This window comes from Martes martes (genome assembly GCF_963455335.1).
Source record: "Martes martes genome assembly, chromosome: 1".
NCBI lineage: Eukaryota > Metazoa > Chordata > Mammalia > Carnivora > Mustelidae > Martes > Martes martes.
In genome coordinates, this window is record NC_137888.1 from 128,178,294 (window position 1) to 128,195,814 (window position 17,521).

At 37.8% G+C, this 17,521-nt stretch overlaps 1 protein-coding gene across 1 annotated transcript in view; it reads left to right on the forward strand.

The window, feature by feature from the left end:
* Positions 1-205: 205 nt before the first annotated feature.
* NPHP3 (nephrocystin 3) overlaps positions 206-17,521 on the forward strand; it is a gene marked incomplete at its 5' end in the record, with an annotated part of 47,409 nt that continues 30,093 nt past the window's right edge. Inside the window, 9 exons of the mRNA XM_080827212.1 lie at positions 206-601; positions 2,406-2,531; positions 3,058-3,208; positions 5,410-5,562; positions 6,600-6,733; positions 8,175-8,335; positions 11,532-11,688; positions 13,849-13,923; positions 16,361-16,534. Of these exons, the coding sequence (XP_080683338.1) occupies positions 206-601; positions 2,406-2,531; positions 3,058-3,208; positions 5,410-5,562; positions 6,600-6,733; positions 8,175-8,335; positions 11,532-11,688; positions 13,849-13,923; positions 16,361-16,534 (1,527 nt within the window). The remainder of the gene's footprint in view (positions 602-2,405; positions 2,532-3,057; positions 3,209-5,409; positions 5,563-6,599; positions 6,734-8,174; positions 8,336-11,531; positions 11,689-13,848; positions 13,924-16,360; positions 16,535-17,521) is intronic.

The window sequence follows — 17,521 nt, forward strand, 5'->3', positions numbered from 1 at the left end:
TCTGTTCCGCCCCTTCCTGCTGCCCCGCCCCATCCGTCGCGCCCGCCCTGCGTACCGCCCCGCCCCGTCCTGCTGCTCCAAATCATCCGGCTCGCCCCGCCCGCCCACCACGCTCCGCCCCTTCTTGCTGCCCCGCCCCGCCTCGTTTGCGGCCGTCCGCCCCCTCCCGGTACCCCGCTGGCTAGTAGTGGCGGTCGCCGGCGTAATGGGGACCGCGTCGTCGCTCGTGAGCCCCGCGGGCGGGGAGGTGATCGAGGACACTTATGGGGCGGGTGGCGGCGAGGCCTGCGAGATTCCGGTAGAGGTGAAGCCCAAGGCCCGCCTGCTGCGCAGCTCGTTCCGCCGTGGCGCGGCAGCAGCGGCGGCGGGGGCAGGGCCCGGGTCGCTGCCCCGCGGGGCGGGTGGCGGCGGGCTGCTGGGGGCTAGCTTTAAGTCTACCGGCTCGTCGGTGCCCGAGCTGGAATACGCAGCGGCTGAGTACGAGCGGCTGAAGAAGGAATACGAGATCTTCCGGGTCAGCAAGAATCAAGAGTTGTTGTCCATGGGCCGCCGCGAGGCCAAGCTGGACACGGAGAACAAGCGCCTGCGGGCCGAGCTGCAGGTAACGCCGGGCCGGGGTGTGCGGCTGGGGCAGCCGAGACGTGGAGAAGCTGAGAGTCGGAAAGGCCAGCGCACACCCGCGCACTGCCGGGCTGGACTCTGGACGCCTGACTCCGTCCTTCGTCCATCCTGTCCCCTCTCCAACCCAAGTAGTTTTGGAAAGTTGAATAGAAACCGCTCTGCATTTTAATTTGAGGCTACATACTCTTGGGGTCTAAAGTGATTCCTTGACTAACCCCGCCCCTCTTCTATTTCTGGTTCATTCATTCACACACCTTGAAGCAATTAGCCTGAAAGTGCCTTGTAGTAGCACATGCCAATCTGCAGGGGACTCCAGGGAAGTAGGTCAACCCAGAGCACACAGACGCACAGACTGTGGTGACATCTGTCGAAGCAGCTCATACGACTTTCCCTAGGAGTTTTTAACTCCACTTCCCGCGCCCCCCCCCCCTTAAATTTTACAGACCTCTCAGTTTCTTTGCATGAAGCTTTTGAGTTTTAATGATCTTGAAGTGAATTTTTATGGAAGCCTGATTTTCACCATTTTAACTGCTGTGATTGAAAACGTTCCCTAGCCGAAATCAAATTCCCTTAATCCATTTGATTAATTTACTCAAAAAACAATTATTGCGTGGGCTCCCTGTAGTAGATGTATTTTGACTCATCAAAATACTATATAAAGCAAAAGATTGCTTTTCTATGACCACATTGTAAGACTTTGTGCCATCAGTTTTGGGCCTCTCTGAGGGTTGTGGTTTTACTGTTTTGTTTTTTTAAACTGTGGAAGAGACACTCCAGGTGTTCCTGGGCTCATCACAGTAGGAAATGAATAAATATCTCAGACTGATTTTTCTGATAGGAAGAGCCTTCTTTCTTCTAGACTAGGCATTCTAGTCACCCCCTTCCCCACTAGCTGTTGTATTATTAGCACTGTTATCTGGGAAGAACTCCTTATCAGTAGTCTACCTTTTGTCTTAACCAGTTTTTTTACTGGTCAGTCTTGATGCACTTGCACATGTAAAATGGACCTTTTGCATTTCAGATACCTGATTTCATGCACCCAAACCATTGTCCTGCAGTCACTGCACTTTATGGGGATAGGAAAGAAGGCTGAATCAACCAGGGCTGAGCGCAGTTAAGGGCTGACAGATGTCACAATCTCAGGCTCCTCCCATTAACCTTATGTAGTAGTTTTGAAAGTTAAGTAAAAACCTCATTGCATTTTAATTTAAGGGGACATACTCTCTTGGGGCCTAAACTGACTTCTTAACTAACTTACCCCTTTTTTTATGTAGCCCATTTGATTCCTTTCTCACATACTAGACATTTAAAAAACTTTTCTGAATGTATTTAACCCATTTGGTCATTTAACGGAGGCATTCAATTTATCTGGCACCAGGAGGGCTCTGGGCATAGCAAAATGAAGAAGACACGGAGCCAAGGACTGCATGGTCATGCAGAATTAATCATCCTTCAAGTTAAGCCTTGTAAATTATACTTTTTGTTCTGTTACAGATTGGAAAACTGAGGCATAGGAAGATTAAGAATTTGGCACAGTATTTCAAAGAAAAAGTATTGATTTCCATTAAAAGTTCAATGTTGAAATATCTTCATTTACTACAGTTCAAGTATATTTGCATTTTTTTATTCCATGTGTGAATAAAATGGCAATATGTAGTTCTTGATAATGTAAAATAGTAAGTAGATTGTTACAATTCTGATATGTACATAGTATGGAGGTAGGATAATGTGAAATTTGGGAGGAATACTGTTTTTGTTAGAAGTAACAAGGTCAATTATTTCAGGCCCTTCAAAAAACTTACCAAAAAATACTTCGGGAAAAGGAAAGTGCTTTAGAAGCAAAATACCAAGCAATGGAGAGGGCAGCGACATTTGAACATGACAGAGATAAAGTGAAAAGGCAATTCAAGGTAAAGTCCTTACATTTTTACCCCCAAAGTGACATAGAATAAAAACAGCACATTTTAAAAGTTTATATGATGCTGTGTAAGTAAATACAAGTGAATGATGTAGGAGTCCTGAAGATTCTAAGAACCAGAGTAGAGCACTTCGTACATTTTTGAGTAGACCTGGTAAACTTGAGATCACTTCAAGAAAAAGTAAAAAAAGAAATGAGCATTACAAATGGAATTTTGGGGGAAAAGGAAAGTATTTCCATATGGGGGGAGAGGCATTTGGAAATAGTTGGAGGTATTTTGTATGAAAAGGCATTACTGGCATCTAGTGGGAAGGGGACAATTTTGCTAAATATCAGCAGTGCACAGGAGAGCCCCACACCGCAGAGAGGGCTCCTGCCCAAATTCCAGTGGGTTCCAGTTGCAAAAAAGATCAGGATCACATGAATATTGTTTTTATGAATGAAACACTTTTCTGTTAAGTTGATGACACCTTTTGATGATGGAAAAGGTTTCAAAATTGATCTTTTGTCTTTTAAAGATTTTTAGGGAGACCAAGGAAAATGAAATTCAGGACTTACTGAGAGCTAAGCGAGAGTTGGAAAGCAAACTTCAGAGGCTCCAGGCTCAGGGGATCCAAGTATTTGATCCTGGAGAATCTGATTCAGATGACAACTGTACAGATGTTACTGGTATATTTACTTCCTATGTATAATATTTTGAACCTTCAGTATAGGTGTAATGATATCATATAGCCAACTCTGAATCCTTTTATAAGTTAAACTGGTTGCTCTTACAAATAGAGCTGCACTTTTCCCTCTTTCTCAGCTGTTGTAACAGCAATTTTCCCTAAAGTCCATTGTTAGGGTGCTAGGTTTCCTTCTGTCTTACTGCTCTGCCAAACTCACCCCATAGCTTTTCTCTTTCTGGTGTAAGACAGCTCCTCCAGGTCTCACCACGACATCTGCATTTTAGCCAAGGGAAGAGGGAAGGGAATTCGTTCCTCTCCCTGAAAGCACAATATGAAAGGTATACAGATTACTCCCCAAACCCCATTGGCCAGAACGACAAGTAGGAAGATTGGAAAGTGTAAACATTAGTAGGAGAGTTATGTATCCACCTAAAGTTTGAAATTCTGCTACTAAAGGAAGGGGAGGATGGGTATTGGAGAACAGTTCATCATCTCTGTCACCTTGTTTTTCCACATATTGATATATTCTTTGCAACTGTCCACTAGAATATCTGCATGATATTCCGCTGAGTGGCTTCCGGTAGTTTTATAAGCTACTCAGAAGTTTTTATTTTATAATTAAACATGTAAAGTATGTTTTTTCTAGAAATAAAGAAAAGCCTGGAGTCCTGAAACGAAAGGGTCTACCGTGTTCCAAGAAAATATTAATAAACTGTGATTGATATTGAAAAATGAAAAAGATTCTATTATAAATGCAGTGGAAAAATGCAGTTGCTCTCTCATTTATAGGAAACTGTGTTTTATTTATTTATTTATTTATTTATTTATTTATTTTTGAGAGACCATGTGAATGGGGCTGGGGGGGAGAAGGGGAGTTATGTGTAGATGAGAGAGAGAGAATCCTAAGCAAGCACCATGCTCAGCGTGGAGCCCAACTCAAGGCTCCATCTCATGACCTTAAGATGATGATCTGAGCCAAAATCAAGAGTCCAATGCTTAACAGACTGAGCCACCCAGGTGCCCCATGCATTTTATCTTATAAACTGATTTCGGACTAAAATATGGCAACTGATAATTGCCTCTTAATATGCATTTTTGAGCCACCGGGATCTGACCAGCATCCAAGGACTTTTATTACTAACTTTTAAGGGGAAAAAAAATGAAGTGATTCTTACTGGCTTTGAGGATGCCGTTCTGCCCCGACATTAACCATTAGTAATGGTTATTTCAGGGCTGACATATGTTAAAATGTACAGTGTTTCAAAACTATTATCATGTAATTGACTTGGCAAGTTAATAAGAACAAATTAATATTTCCTCCTAGGCCTTTCTTCATATTTTGATTTAAACCTGACGAAAGAATGCTTAAGGGAACATCACTCATTTCACATTCAGAGACCTGCAAATAATAATCTTATTTTTGCCAGATATTGAGCCCATTACTAGTATACTCATATTTAGTCAAGAGTGCCATGTAGATATTCTGTCAAGTGTAATTTATTTAAAAGAAAAAAAAAACAAAGAGCTCCTGGGTGGCTCAGTCTGTTAAGCATCTGACTGTTGATTGCAGCTCAGGTCATTATCTCAGGGTCCTGGGATCAAGCACCATGTAGGGCTCCGTGCTCATCAGGGAGTCTGCTTCTCTCTCTCTCTCACTCAAATAAATAAATAATAAATCTTTTTAAAAAAAAAATCAAGATGTTCAAAAGTACCTATTGATTCAGACATTTTGTTACTCTCGGAGGTTAAGGAAGATGTACTTTTTACATCCTTAGCTTACATCCTAATGAATTACTAATCTTAAATTACAGGTGTGCCAGTACTGGTTTTCCTTTGAAATTCTCTCCTTCCAATTTTACACTGACACCTAAACCATAATGTTAGAAATGTTTAAAATTTTTGTATGGGGATATTTTTAACTGCCTCTGTTGTTACAATTACTTTGATTATTATATTCTTTATTCATTTCCTCTTTCTCTTTTTAATCCCCTCTTTGACTTGGAGATGCTAACCAGAATTATGTTACCCAGTACTTTAGAACTTGCCAGAAGTTGGTGACAGAGTACTTTCAAAATCATTGAATTTGCTGTATTTATAATAATAGAATTTTTTAAAAATTAGAAATCCTGTTTAGTATGTGTGATAACTTTTTGAACATTCAGTAATTTGGTTTTCACACGACAAAATCTCTTGGATTTATAGCTGCTGGAACCCAGTGTGAATACTGGACTGGAGGTGCCTTGGGAAGTGAACCTTCCATAGGGAGTATGATCCAGCTTCAGCAGTCCTTCAGGGGCCCTGAGTTTGCCCATAGTTCCATAGATGTGGAGGGACCCTTTGCAAATGTCAACAGAGGTAACACATTCCACTTGCCAATTACCTTGGTAGTGACTGTTCGGGTCCTATAATCTTGTGTGTGCTGGCAGAAAGACCCATCAGCAGGGCAGATTTTTATTCTGGATGTCTTCCACTGCCAAACCAGCATGTACTGGTGTTGTCACTGACCAGGGCTAATGAACTTATATGATTCCCATCAGGATCAGATGGTGCTCCACAGCCAGACTGGCCCATCATGTTCCAGAAACTTAGCTTCTGGTCTGAATTCTAGGTGTTGCAGTTGATCTGTGAGAATCTAATGTAGATTAACTGAAAAGCAGTAGTTTTTGGTCTTTTCCTCCATGTCTTTGATGCTGTTAAAGGTGGGAGAAGGTTGCAGAATGGAATATAAAACCTCAGTTATACATTGTAATATCCTTAGTCAAAGGAATATTTTTATTATTTTTATATAATTTGGTGTCCAAAAGAGTGGTAAGGTCTATTGAGAATTTCAATACCAGTGCAGATCTGAGTGTTATAAGTAGCTCCACTCTTTTTTCTTAAAACTACAAAATTGTCTGTTAACGAAATAAAAATAATTTTTAATTATGCCTTTTGAATTAGCCAAGTATGTCTTAATGTTCTTACATTCTTTCTCACTAAATAGCAGTAAATTTTATGCCGTTCTTAAAGTTTCTTTTTGACTTTATATATCTCAAGAATAATAAGTAGGTAAAACTACAGGCATCCTGGAAATGTAGGCTCTCCCAAAGTTGCAAACTCATTGAACAGCTTATGTAACGTAGGTTCATGATATCTGACTGGAACCAGTGGTACCCCAGCAGGGACCACTGGCAACATTGATTGCTTTATTCCCAAGGATAGAATTTGAGGTTAGAGAACTGTTTGCCTTCTAATATGTCATTCCAGAAACTGTCAGTATTCATGAGTGAGATCACATTCCATTCTACCTTGTCTGTTGTGTTTTTTCAGACTTTAAAAAAAAAAAATCATCTTGTCAAATGTTTTTCTAGTGATTTTTTTTTTCATGAACTTAAGATAAATTTTATTTTCAGATGACTGGGATATTGCTGTAGCTAGTTTATTACAAGTTACTCCCTTGTTTTCACACTCTCTCTGGAGTAACGCTGTCAGATGTTACCTCATTTATACAGATGAAACCCAGCCTGAAATGGATCTTTTCCTTAAGGTGAGGATGTTTATAAATTCTGAGTTCACTGATTTAAAATATAAGTCAGTATTGTGTCCTATTTATGATGCCACTACATCTAAACCAAGTAGTTTACTACCTACCAGATGATATGTCTTAAAGAACCGGAATAACATAGAGCTTTTCTTTAGAGAAAATCTTGCTCAGTGTTACCAGTGTATTCAAATTAAGTCCTTGGAATGTTATGCTTTTGAATGCTTTATTACTTGTTCTCCACAGTGTTTAAGACACATGTTGATAGTGCCTGCTTTAGTTAATATCTGCCAGCTCTAGCGTTGAATCTATTTCAGGTTATAACAAAATTTAATCCTTATCATGGTTTTTAATTTTTCAAGGCAGCCATTGGAGTTAACCTGAGGCAGACGTTGGCATACAACAGCCTGTGGGCCAGGCCTGGCCTGCAGCTGATTTTTGCATGACCCAGAGCTAAAATTGCTTTTTACCTTTTCAAGTGGTTGGGAAAAAATCCAAAGAAGAATGATTGTGACGTGTGAAAATTGTATTAAATTCAAATTTTAGTGTCTATAAATAAAGTTTTATTAGAACACAAGTAGGCTTATCATTTACATACTGTCTATGGCTGCTTCACACTACAAGGGCAGAATAAATTGCAGCAGAGACCTCTGCCAAAACATCCAAGTTGCTCAACTATTACTAAATTGTAAGAATATTTGCCTTCTACAGAAAAAGTTTGCCAACTACCGTTCTAACTGCATTTGAAATACATGTGCATGTCACATGCGATACCTGCTATATTAACATTTGCCAGAGTATTGAGTAAGGAACTCATTTAGTGCTCCTTTTTTATATTATTCAGTTTTGGTAAAAAGATAAAATATTTTGAAAACCATAGTTTCTACTCACTAACTGAATATAGGTTATTACCAAACTGCAAACTGATGGTAAGGGAATTCCTCATACTTTGCATAATAAGAAGTCATCATTACTTAGTAAGCTAATTTGTTATAGACCAAATAGTTTTCATTTATACCTGTTTGCTTTAATGATCTAATATATCATGGTTGGCAGTTTACTATGTAGATTCATGGATTTACGTGTTCTATTCTTTGTAACAATAAAGCAGAAATCATTTATTATAATAATAAATACCAAAGGAAAATAGCCTAATATTTTTCTTCACTGGTTTAGGTTTTATTATGAAATAAATCATTTTCTGAGCTAGAAAATAGCCAAGTTACTATGCTCTTATTTTTGTTTTAAAGGAACCTTGCCTTTCCCTTAAAGATTTTTGTAAAATATGATTATATATATTTTTAAATTTTAAATTAAAAAATATACAACATAAGCTATTCTAAAACATGCTTTCTTAAGTAGTATGAAGCTGACTTGATCTTTAGTTAAATAAGCTGGCCTCTTATTATGTTTTCATTTCTTTTGTTTTGTTTTAATTTCTTTTTAGGACTATTCACCTAAACTTAAAAGAATGTGTGAGACAATGGGATATTTTTTCCATGCTATATATTTTCCAATAGATATTGAAAATCAATACCTTGCTGTAAGAAAATGGGAAATTGAGAAGAGTTCATTAGTTATTTTATTTATTCATTTAACTTTACCAAGGTAAGCTGAAAATTGTCACTTATTAGGGGAGTTATAAATAGAATTGAGATTATGAAATGAACTTCAAAGATAAGTCATAATTGCATTTTTTAATCAAAAACATCCACAAAATTCAGTAAACTTTTTGAGTTTTCATACTTAAAGAATTAAAATTTTTACACTGTTTGAGTTGTTTGATAGGTCATAAAGTTAACATTATTAAAGTAAAGATCGTTTTAATCAAGGATAACAAACTATGGCCCTCAGGCCAAATCCAGTCAGGATCTGCTTTTATAAATAAAATTTTATTAGACTGTAGCTATATTCATTTATTTATGTATTTCTATAGCTGCTTTCACACCACGACAATAGAATTAAGTACTGTAGTTACAACAGAGACTGTGTGTGGCCCACAAAGCCTAAAGTATGTGCTCACTGGCCATAACAGAACAAGTTGGCAACCCCTGTTTTCAATAATCAACATTCACCTTCATTATTTTCTTTCTTCAAATACAAATTGAGAGCTACTTGAACACTTGTAAAAATGTTAAATCCAAACTTTTAGTTCTCTGAGGAGCTTACCAGTAATTCCAGTAGAGTGAGCAATTTTCTTATAATGTAGATATAATTATACCACTGAGTCTAGCCTGCAAATAAATATTTTTTTTAACCAACTAGATACATAGATAGAAGACAAAATACGTTTAATAAGAGGTTAAGTTTTCTTTCTTCATTTGCTCTCTGATTGGCTTTAACCCTCCCAAGGCATCTTTGTCTTTATTGAGGACCAGCTCTGACCTCGCCTGTGTACAGAGGTACATGGAGCCCTAGGCTTTACCAGAGACCCTGCAGTGTAATCCATCATTGATCCTTGAGACTACCTGGGGGCCAGGGAACCACCTGGTCAATGAACCTTAACCCAAAACCAGGTTTAGGAATTTTTCCACTTGGTTGCCTTTAATTGGAGTTCTTTTCCTCCCTTACCCTTTTCTTTTCTTGTTTTTTCTTTTATATTTATCAAGGATATATTCTGTTTTATTTAATGTCTGGGTAGTGTTTTATCTCAGGTGGTAATAGATGTCATTTGTTGTTTTCCTCATTAATTCTTTAATCCTTAAAACTGTCTTGTTTTATCTTTTATCCATATTTAGTTAATAAAATATTGTACATTATTTTTAAACTTTTAACATTTATTTTCCTCATCTTAAATTCCTCTTAATCTTTTACCTGCCATTTCTTTCATATTTAATTACTGGGCAGATTTCAATTTGTCTTCTTCACCTAAAATTATATTTATTTTATATTTTTAATACTTTACTCTTCTTAAAGAGTAAGAATTTTAATTTCTAGGGTTGCCTTGGTGACACAGTTAAGGGTCTGACTCTTGGTTTTGGCTCAGGTCATGATCTCAAGGTCCTGGGATCCAGCCCTGTGTAGGGCTCCATGCTCAGAATGGAATCTCCTTAAGACTCTTTCTCCCTCTCCCTCTGTACCTGCTCCCCCACTCTGTCTCTCTCTCTCTCTCTCTCTCTCTCTCTCTAAAATAAGTAAATAAATTTTTTTAAAAATTTAATTTGTAAAATTTTAACTATTTCTTCACCTCTACTTTGCCTTTATTTTGCTTTAATTTTTCTTATCCCATTTGCTGATTATTTTGTTTCCTTAATGTTTATTAACTGGCTGTCAAGAAGCATGGCAGTAATGGTGGGCTTCACACCATAAACAGAGGCTGCTAGAGCTTTTATTCCTCTCAGGTTGTTCCTTCATCTCTCATGTTGATTTCCCCATTCTTCTCAAAAGATGAGTCTAGGAACATGTCCCCTGAGCAGTACCCAGTAGCCCTATCTACTTCTCTCCCACCAAAGACTTTGAAACAAATTCCACATAATCTCGGATTTCATCTGAGCTCCACAAGTCAATTCTGTAGGGAGTCATTTTAAAATAGGAGCTTGTGCCTGAACAGATGCCCATTCTTTGGTATTCACATGGCCACAGACTTTTCTTCCAAAGCAATAACAAAAGAACTGTTAAAATACAAAAATTATATAGAGCATAGTCAGAATGAATTGTAACAAGGGAAAAAAATCTGTGGATTGATTGGATTGGCACAGAGCTATATAATAGAATATATTGGATTGATTGGATTGGCACAGAGCTATATAATAGAATATTACACTGTTTTGTATTGGGTCTGTATTTTAATATATTATGTAAATTCTAATCATGTCATAGCTCTCCTCTGCATACACACACCAATTTGTGTATCTAGACAGACATCATTTAATGCTTTTTAGAAAGAGGAATTGGTTGCAATTTTCCTTGCAGTGTAGAAAACACTGGCGGATTCTTCCAAAATTATTCTAGAATTTAAATTATACTGAAAACTGTTGTTATGGTGGCCTGTAGCAAAGTTAGAAATTTTTTTTAAGATTTTATTTATTTTTTATTTACTTGAGACAGAGAGAGAGAGACCACAAGCAGGAGGGAGAGCCAGAGGGAGAGGGAGAAGCAGACTCCCCACAGAGCAAGGAATCCAACGTGGGGCTTGATCCTAGGACCCTGAGGTCATGACCTGAGCCAAAGGCAGAGACTTAACCAACTGAACCACCCTGGTGCCCCAAAAGTTAGAATTTTTTTTAACCTTGTACCTCAGTTAAGATTTTTACTAGCCATCCAACCTCCCCCATCTGCTTCTGGATCTTTCTGTATCTTGGGTATAAAGATTCAGGTCATTTAAGTCATTTATTGGATGAGAAAGGCTAAAGGACTAGAGAAGAGAAAAATCTTGAAGCATTGGAGTTCATAATATTTGTATCTTAATTTGGAAATTATATATTTGTAAATGGAATTAGGTTTCCATTTAATTGTAGTCTCATATGTCTGGTCCATTACTTTGAGCCATATTTACAATATTTTTGAGAGTTTTCTTCTTGTTGCTAGATATAAAAACTTAAAGTTCTGTATGCCTTAAAACTCAATTTAATGCAGAACTTATTGTACCCATTCTCACTGTCTGGTAATAAACACATTGTCTTTTTGTGACTAAGCTGGAACAGAGCTATAAGACATCCACTTTTGGAAAGCTGCTCTTGTTCTGTCCCTGGACTGCTTCTGGCCCCTTGTTATCTCTGTAAAGTCCCATTATTGACACTTAGGTTGACTGACGGTTTGCTGCCCTAGTGCAGTGTAGCACAAGAAATACTGATTTCCAATCTAGCCTTTTACTGGAAGACTGTGAAGAAGCTTTTCTGAAAAATCCTGAAGGCAAACCACGATTAATTTATCATCGCTTGGAGGATGGGAAAGTCAGTTCCGACTCCGTCCAGCAATTGATTGATCAAGTTTCTAACCTGAACAAGACCAACAAAGCCAAGGTAAAATTTGTAAGGTTATTTTTTTAAGAACTTGATTGGCTAAAGGAAGTATTAGAACAAAGGCCATGAGGTGGGAGTGAGTGAGGGGAGATAAATAGGACAGTTAACTGGGAGCCAAGGGTAAAGAACCTTGGAGACCATTTTAGAAATCTTGGTGGTTTTTGTTTTTTGGGGGTTTTTTTTGTTGTTTTTTTTAAAATTTGGAATGAGATGGGTTTTTTTTTTACTTGGTTTTTTTACTTGGAGTGAGATGGGTTTTTTTACTTGGAGTTTTTTTTTAACTTGAGTCATTGGAAAATGTTAAGCAGCAACAAAAGAAATGCCATTCTGAGAAGGAGTTCTTTTTTTTTTTTTTTCCTTATTAACATATAATGTGTTATTAGCCCCAGGGGTTGACAAGGAGTTCTTACGCTGCTGTGTTGAGAATTGATTGGTTTGGAGGTAGGGGAGGAGAACTCCTGTAGTCACCAGGTGAAAGATGCTGGTGGCTTGGACCAGGGTGGTGAGAAACAGGAATCTGGATAAATTTTGACATCAGAGCCAATAGACTTAGTTGTGGACTGTGAGAAAAAGAGAGGAATAAATAACAATACACAGCTGCAAAGGACATGATGTGAGTGGACAAATCAGATTTTTTTCTGTTCCTTTTTTTCCCTAAGTATGGAGTTCTTCTGTCTACTGTTGACCAAGGATCAATGTAAGGAAGAACCTTTTTATAGTAACCTTTGCTAAGAGCATGGGGAAAGACAAAACAGTAATGATGAATGTGAGAGATTTGATTATTCCTAAATGCATGGTGGGATAATTTTTAGAACTGAGTTGCAGGCTTTGCCTTACTGCTACTGAGATTACTTGAAAATGCTTACAGTTAATGTTAAGAATACAGTTGAGAGGCACCTGGCTGGCTCAGTCAGAAGAGCACACAACTCTTGATCTCAGGGTTGTGAGTTCAAGCCCCATGTTGGGTGAAGAGACTACTTAAAAATAAAATCTTAAAAAAAAAAATACAGTTGAAAATAACTCAGATTTTGACATTGTTTTTATTTCTCTGTACTCATTCAAGAAATAAGATCAAATATGAATACAAGCATTTTTATACATCATTTAGTATTGAAAAGCTTAAGACCAGTATAACTTTAGAAAACCTAATACAAAAAAGTACACCCTTTTTATAATCTCCAGAACCATTCATTCTTTGCTTTAATTGTTTTAGTATGAGCCTAGTCCATAGACCCCAAGAGGAAAGAAACTGATTCTCTTTTCTGATCTTTATCCTATTTATAGATGTCTTTTAAAAATTAAAACACTAGAAGAATGAATTTATTTTATAGAAATAGGCGTAAAATAAGATCTACCATGATTATAAACGTAAATGCAGGATGAACTTATTCTGGTTCACTTGATGTGCTTCATAAAACCATTGCCTTACTCTATCAAGTACTAATCACTTACTAGCAAAGTACATGTTCTCTGCAGGTAGGGCATTCTTCTTTCAGCAAACTCAGATTACTGTTTGTTTGTTTTTAAGATTTTTTTTTTAATGTATTTGACAGAGAGGGAGAGATGACAAGTAGGCAGAGAGGCAGGCAGAGGGGGAGGGGGAAGCAGGCTCCCTGCCGAGCAGAGAGCCCAATGCGGGGCTCTATCCCAGGACACTGAGATCATGACCTGAGCCGAAAACAGAGGCCCAACACAATGAGCCACCTGGGATCCCCAGAAGATTACTGTTTTACATAGCCAAGTACCATTTTGCTCTTTTGTTTTGTAGAATTATAGCCTTACTCTCATAAAAATTGATTTTGATGTATTTTGAAGGTTATATATATTGAGTGGCATGGAAGTACATAAGACAATTTGGACACATAAGAAAAAAAGTATACTTTTTGTTTTATTGTGACATTGTTCCCATTGTTCATGATAAATCCCTCCTGATACCTCAAATAAGTTACATAACATGCTTCAGTTTCCTTCTCTGTGAAATGGATAATAATAATAATAATAATAATAGTGTCTCCCGCATAGGCTTGTTGTGAGGACAGATGAGCTAATAGTGTAAAGTACCTAGAATAATCCCTGATATATAAGTTCTGTAGAGGTATTTACCCCCTCCTGTTACTATTGTTTTCTTCATGTTTTTGTCAAACTTCTTTCTTTTTCCAGATCATTGATCACTCTGGAGATCCTACAGAAGGAGTATATAAAACTTATATTTATGTGGAAAAGATTATTAAACAGGTAAATATGCATTCTTTATAAGATTTCATCTGATATACTCTAAGGGGCGCCTGGCTGGCTCAGTCGGTAGAGCACGCAATCCTCAATCTTGGTCCAATCTTCCTCACAATCTATGTTGGGCATAGAACCGACTTAAAAAAAAGAATTCTAAAACTGTTATCCATCAAGTTGGGTGTTCCAGTAAAAACAACTTCCTAGTTTTTTTGAAAACAATGCTCAGGGAGAGTGCCGTTGTTTCTGGTGGTTGTCTATCCTGTGGTATTATCATAGTATTACTAGTACCATATCTCTTTATCTGTCATCTATCTCACAAAGCTATTTGATGCCTCAACACCAGGTTAAGTGTAAAATAGATTACAAAAGTGCTAGATAAAAGGTATAAATATTTGAGGGAAAATGTTTATCTTATTAATAGAGTCTCCTCAGGTTTGATATGCACCTTGAATTTTTATAAAGTAGAAAAATCCCTAGGGCGCCTGGGTGGCTCAGTAGTTGAGCATCTGCCTTCGGCTCAGGTCATGATCCCAGGGTCCTGCGATCCAGTCCCATTTTGGGCTCCCTGCTCAGTGGATTGTATGCTTCTCCCTCTCCTTCTGTTGTTCCCTCTGCTTGTTCTCTCTCTCTGTCAAATAAATAAATAAAATCTTAAAAAAAATCTTAAAAAAAAAAAAAAAAAAACCTTTTCAGGGGTGTCTTAGCTCAGGTCATGATCTCAGGGTCATGCCCCGTGTAGGGCTCTGCTGGGCTTGGAGCCTGCTTGAGATTCTCTCTCTCCCTCTCCCTCTGCCCTTGCTCCCCAACCCACGCCCCACCCAGCCCTTTTCACATGCGCACACATGTACAGTCTCTCTCTCAAAAAAAAAAATCCTTTTAAAATTTATCTACTACATCATTCTTATAGCAGAGGGGGTGAAATCATATCTCAGTGGGTCAGAGGTTATGGGTCATAGACAGTATCTCAAGCTGAAAGTTTCTACGACATCTCATGTATTATCTTGTAAATTTATGTGAGTTATATATTCTGCTTAATGTTATACTTATGTTTAATATAAAAAATCATTTTAAATTACATACTATCAAAAATTCTAATAATGATAAGAAAAAGAACCTGCCCCCACCTTAGAAGTAAAATGGGCGCAATGGCAAGATGTACCACAGTTAGCCTGCCGTTGCCTGCACCCGCTGATCCATCCTCCAGGGTGCCAGGGATTCTATTTGAGAAGTTAGGGATTAGATTACTTTTTCTAATTAAGTTGTATTACAAGTATAAGATGTGTTATCAGAGAAAAAGAATGAGCCCCAAAACATAATGATATGACTTCTGGGCAACACATTTTGTATAGTGTTTTTTAATATAAAAATTGGCATCAGTTTTGATCTTCTCAATAAGTTGTGAATTTTAGGACCCTACTAAATAGAATTAATTGAGCAGAATAAATGGTAGCAAGTGAGAGTAGACATATTTGCCATCTTTACTGCTTGAAGAACAATGTATTTTCAGTGATATAAAGACTAGATATCATGACACAGATATTTGATATCAAGAAACTCCATCTTAGTAATTAAAATCTTAATAAAAATATAATGCAGCACATTTCTTAGTTATTAGCACAATCTTTAAAATTATTCTCCACCCAGATATAAGCAAATATATTGTGTAACATTTTTCAGAAAACAGATCCCCAAGAGTCAAATGCCCCTCTATTTTTATCTGACAGTTGTTTTTGTTTGTTTGTTTGTTTGTTTGTTTTAATATAAGCCCTATGCCCAGCATAAGGCTTGAACCTAGGATGCCAAGATCAAGAGTCACATGCTCTACTGACTAAGCCAGCCAGGTGCCCTAATCGCACCTCTATTTTTTTTTTTTAAGATTTTATTTATTTATTTGACAGAGAGAGAGATCACAGGTAGGCAGAGAGGCAGGCAGAGAGAGATGGGGAAGCAGGCTCCCCGTGGAGCAGAGAGCCCAATGCGGGGCTCGATCCCACAATCCTGAGATCATGACCTGAGCTGAAGGTAGAGGCTTTAACCCACTGAGCCACCCAGGTGCCCCATGTATCTCTATTTTTAATGAAAGTTTTTTATTAAGAGTTTGGGGTTTTTTTTATGTTTGTCATTTTAATATTTATTTCTAAACTGGTGTTTTTTATAGTTATAAATTTATTCCTGAGGTCATGTTCAATGATTCATTAGTTACGTATAACACCCTGTGTTCATCACAGCACGTGTCAACTAATGATGTACTATATGTTGGCTAACTGTTAATAATAAAAAATTAATAAATAAAGAAAATCATTCATGTAGGTCCCATACAAAGGTCATAGGTTTGGACTTGCCCTCCACCATAGGTGAAACCCACCTTAGGCCTGTGTGCTCACACTGCTACGAGGTGTTTCCACTCTTTATTCATTGTTGTGTGCTTGCTCTTGGTGTTCAGGACATCCTGGGCTTTGAGAACACAGACCCGGAGACTAAGGATTTGGGCAGTGAAGATTCTCTTCCAGAAGAAGATGATTTTGGTGATGTTCTGTGGGACATACATGATGAACAAGAGCAAATGGAAACTTTCCAACAGGCTACAAATTCAGCCCATGAGCTGGGATTCGAGAAAGTGAGCATTTGGAGTTATTGTTCCGACAAACGTCAGTCACCACTTAAGGCTGTATTGTGATTGTGGTTTTACCTCAACATAGTCAAGGTTAATAAGTGTATTAGTGTTTGTCCTCATGGTGTGATTATCCATGTTGAGACATGTGCTTAACTTTGTATCATATGAAAGATAAGTGAGATTCAACTATATTTTTGAACATCAAACATTTGTAGTTAAGATTAGGATTTATTAACCACATGTTCTCTATCACCTGCAGTTCACCGAACCAACATTAGGGTAACTAAGAAATTTGATAAAAATCACGAGGCTATCTATTCTTCCAGAGCTTGGAGGACTCAAAATGTCAAACATTCAGAAAATACCACAGTAGTTAATGCAATAGGCTGATCAGTTCATCAGCATCCCTAAATATCTAAACAAATTAACAGAATTTAAAGTGCACAAAGAATCTATGTCCAAGTTCAAAAAATGATTAATATTTAAAAATTAATGTGAGAACAAAATTTTTTTTTATTTTTTAAGATTTTATGTATTTATTTTGAGAGAGAGTGAGCAAGCATGAGTGCGGGCAGAGGTGGAGGGAAAGGAAGAAGCAGACTCCCCCACAGAGCAGGGAGCAGGGAGCCCCATGCGGGGCTTGATCCCAGGACCCCAAGATTATGACCTAAGCCAAAGGCAGACGCTTAACTGACTGAGCCACCCAGGTGCTCCAACAACAAGTGTTTTAAAGAATATTATCATAGCTGTCAGTAACAGTAATGTCACAGAAATTTTATGATTTGGGTTGTCTCTGTTTATATCCTGGTTCTACCATTTGCTAACTCTGGATTTTGACCATTACTTAGCTCTGAACTTTGACTTCCTTGTCTATAATATGAGATTGACTACTTTACCCACCTGACAGGGTTGTTGGGAGAACTAAAGCAAATAAAGCACATCAACCCCTTAGCACAGTACCTGGCACATAATAAATGTAAATTGTTTTTA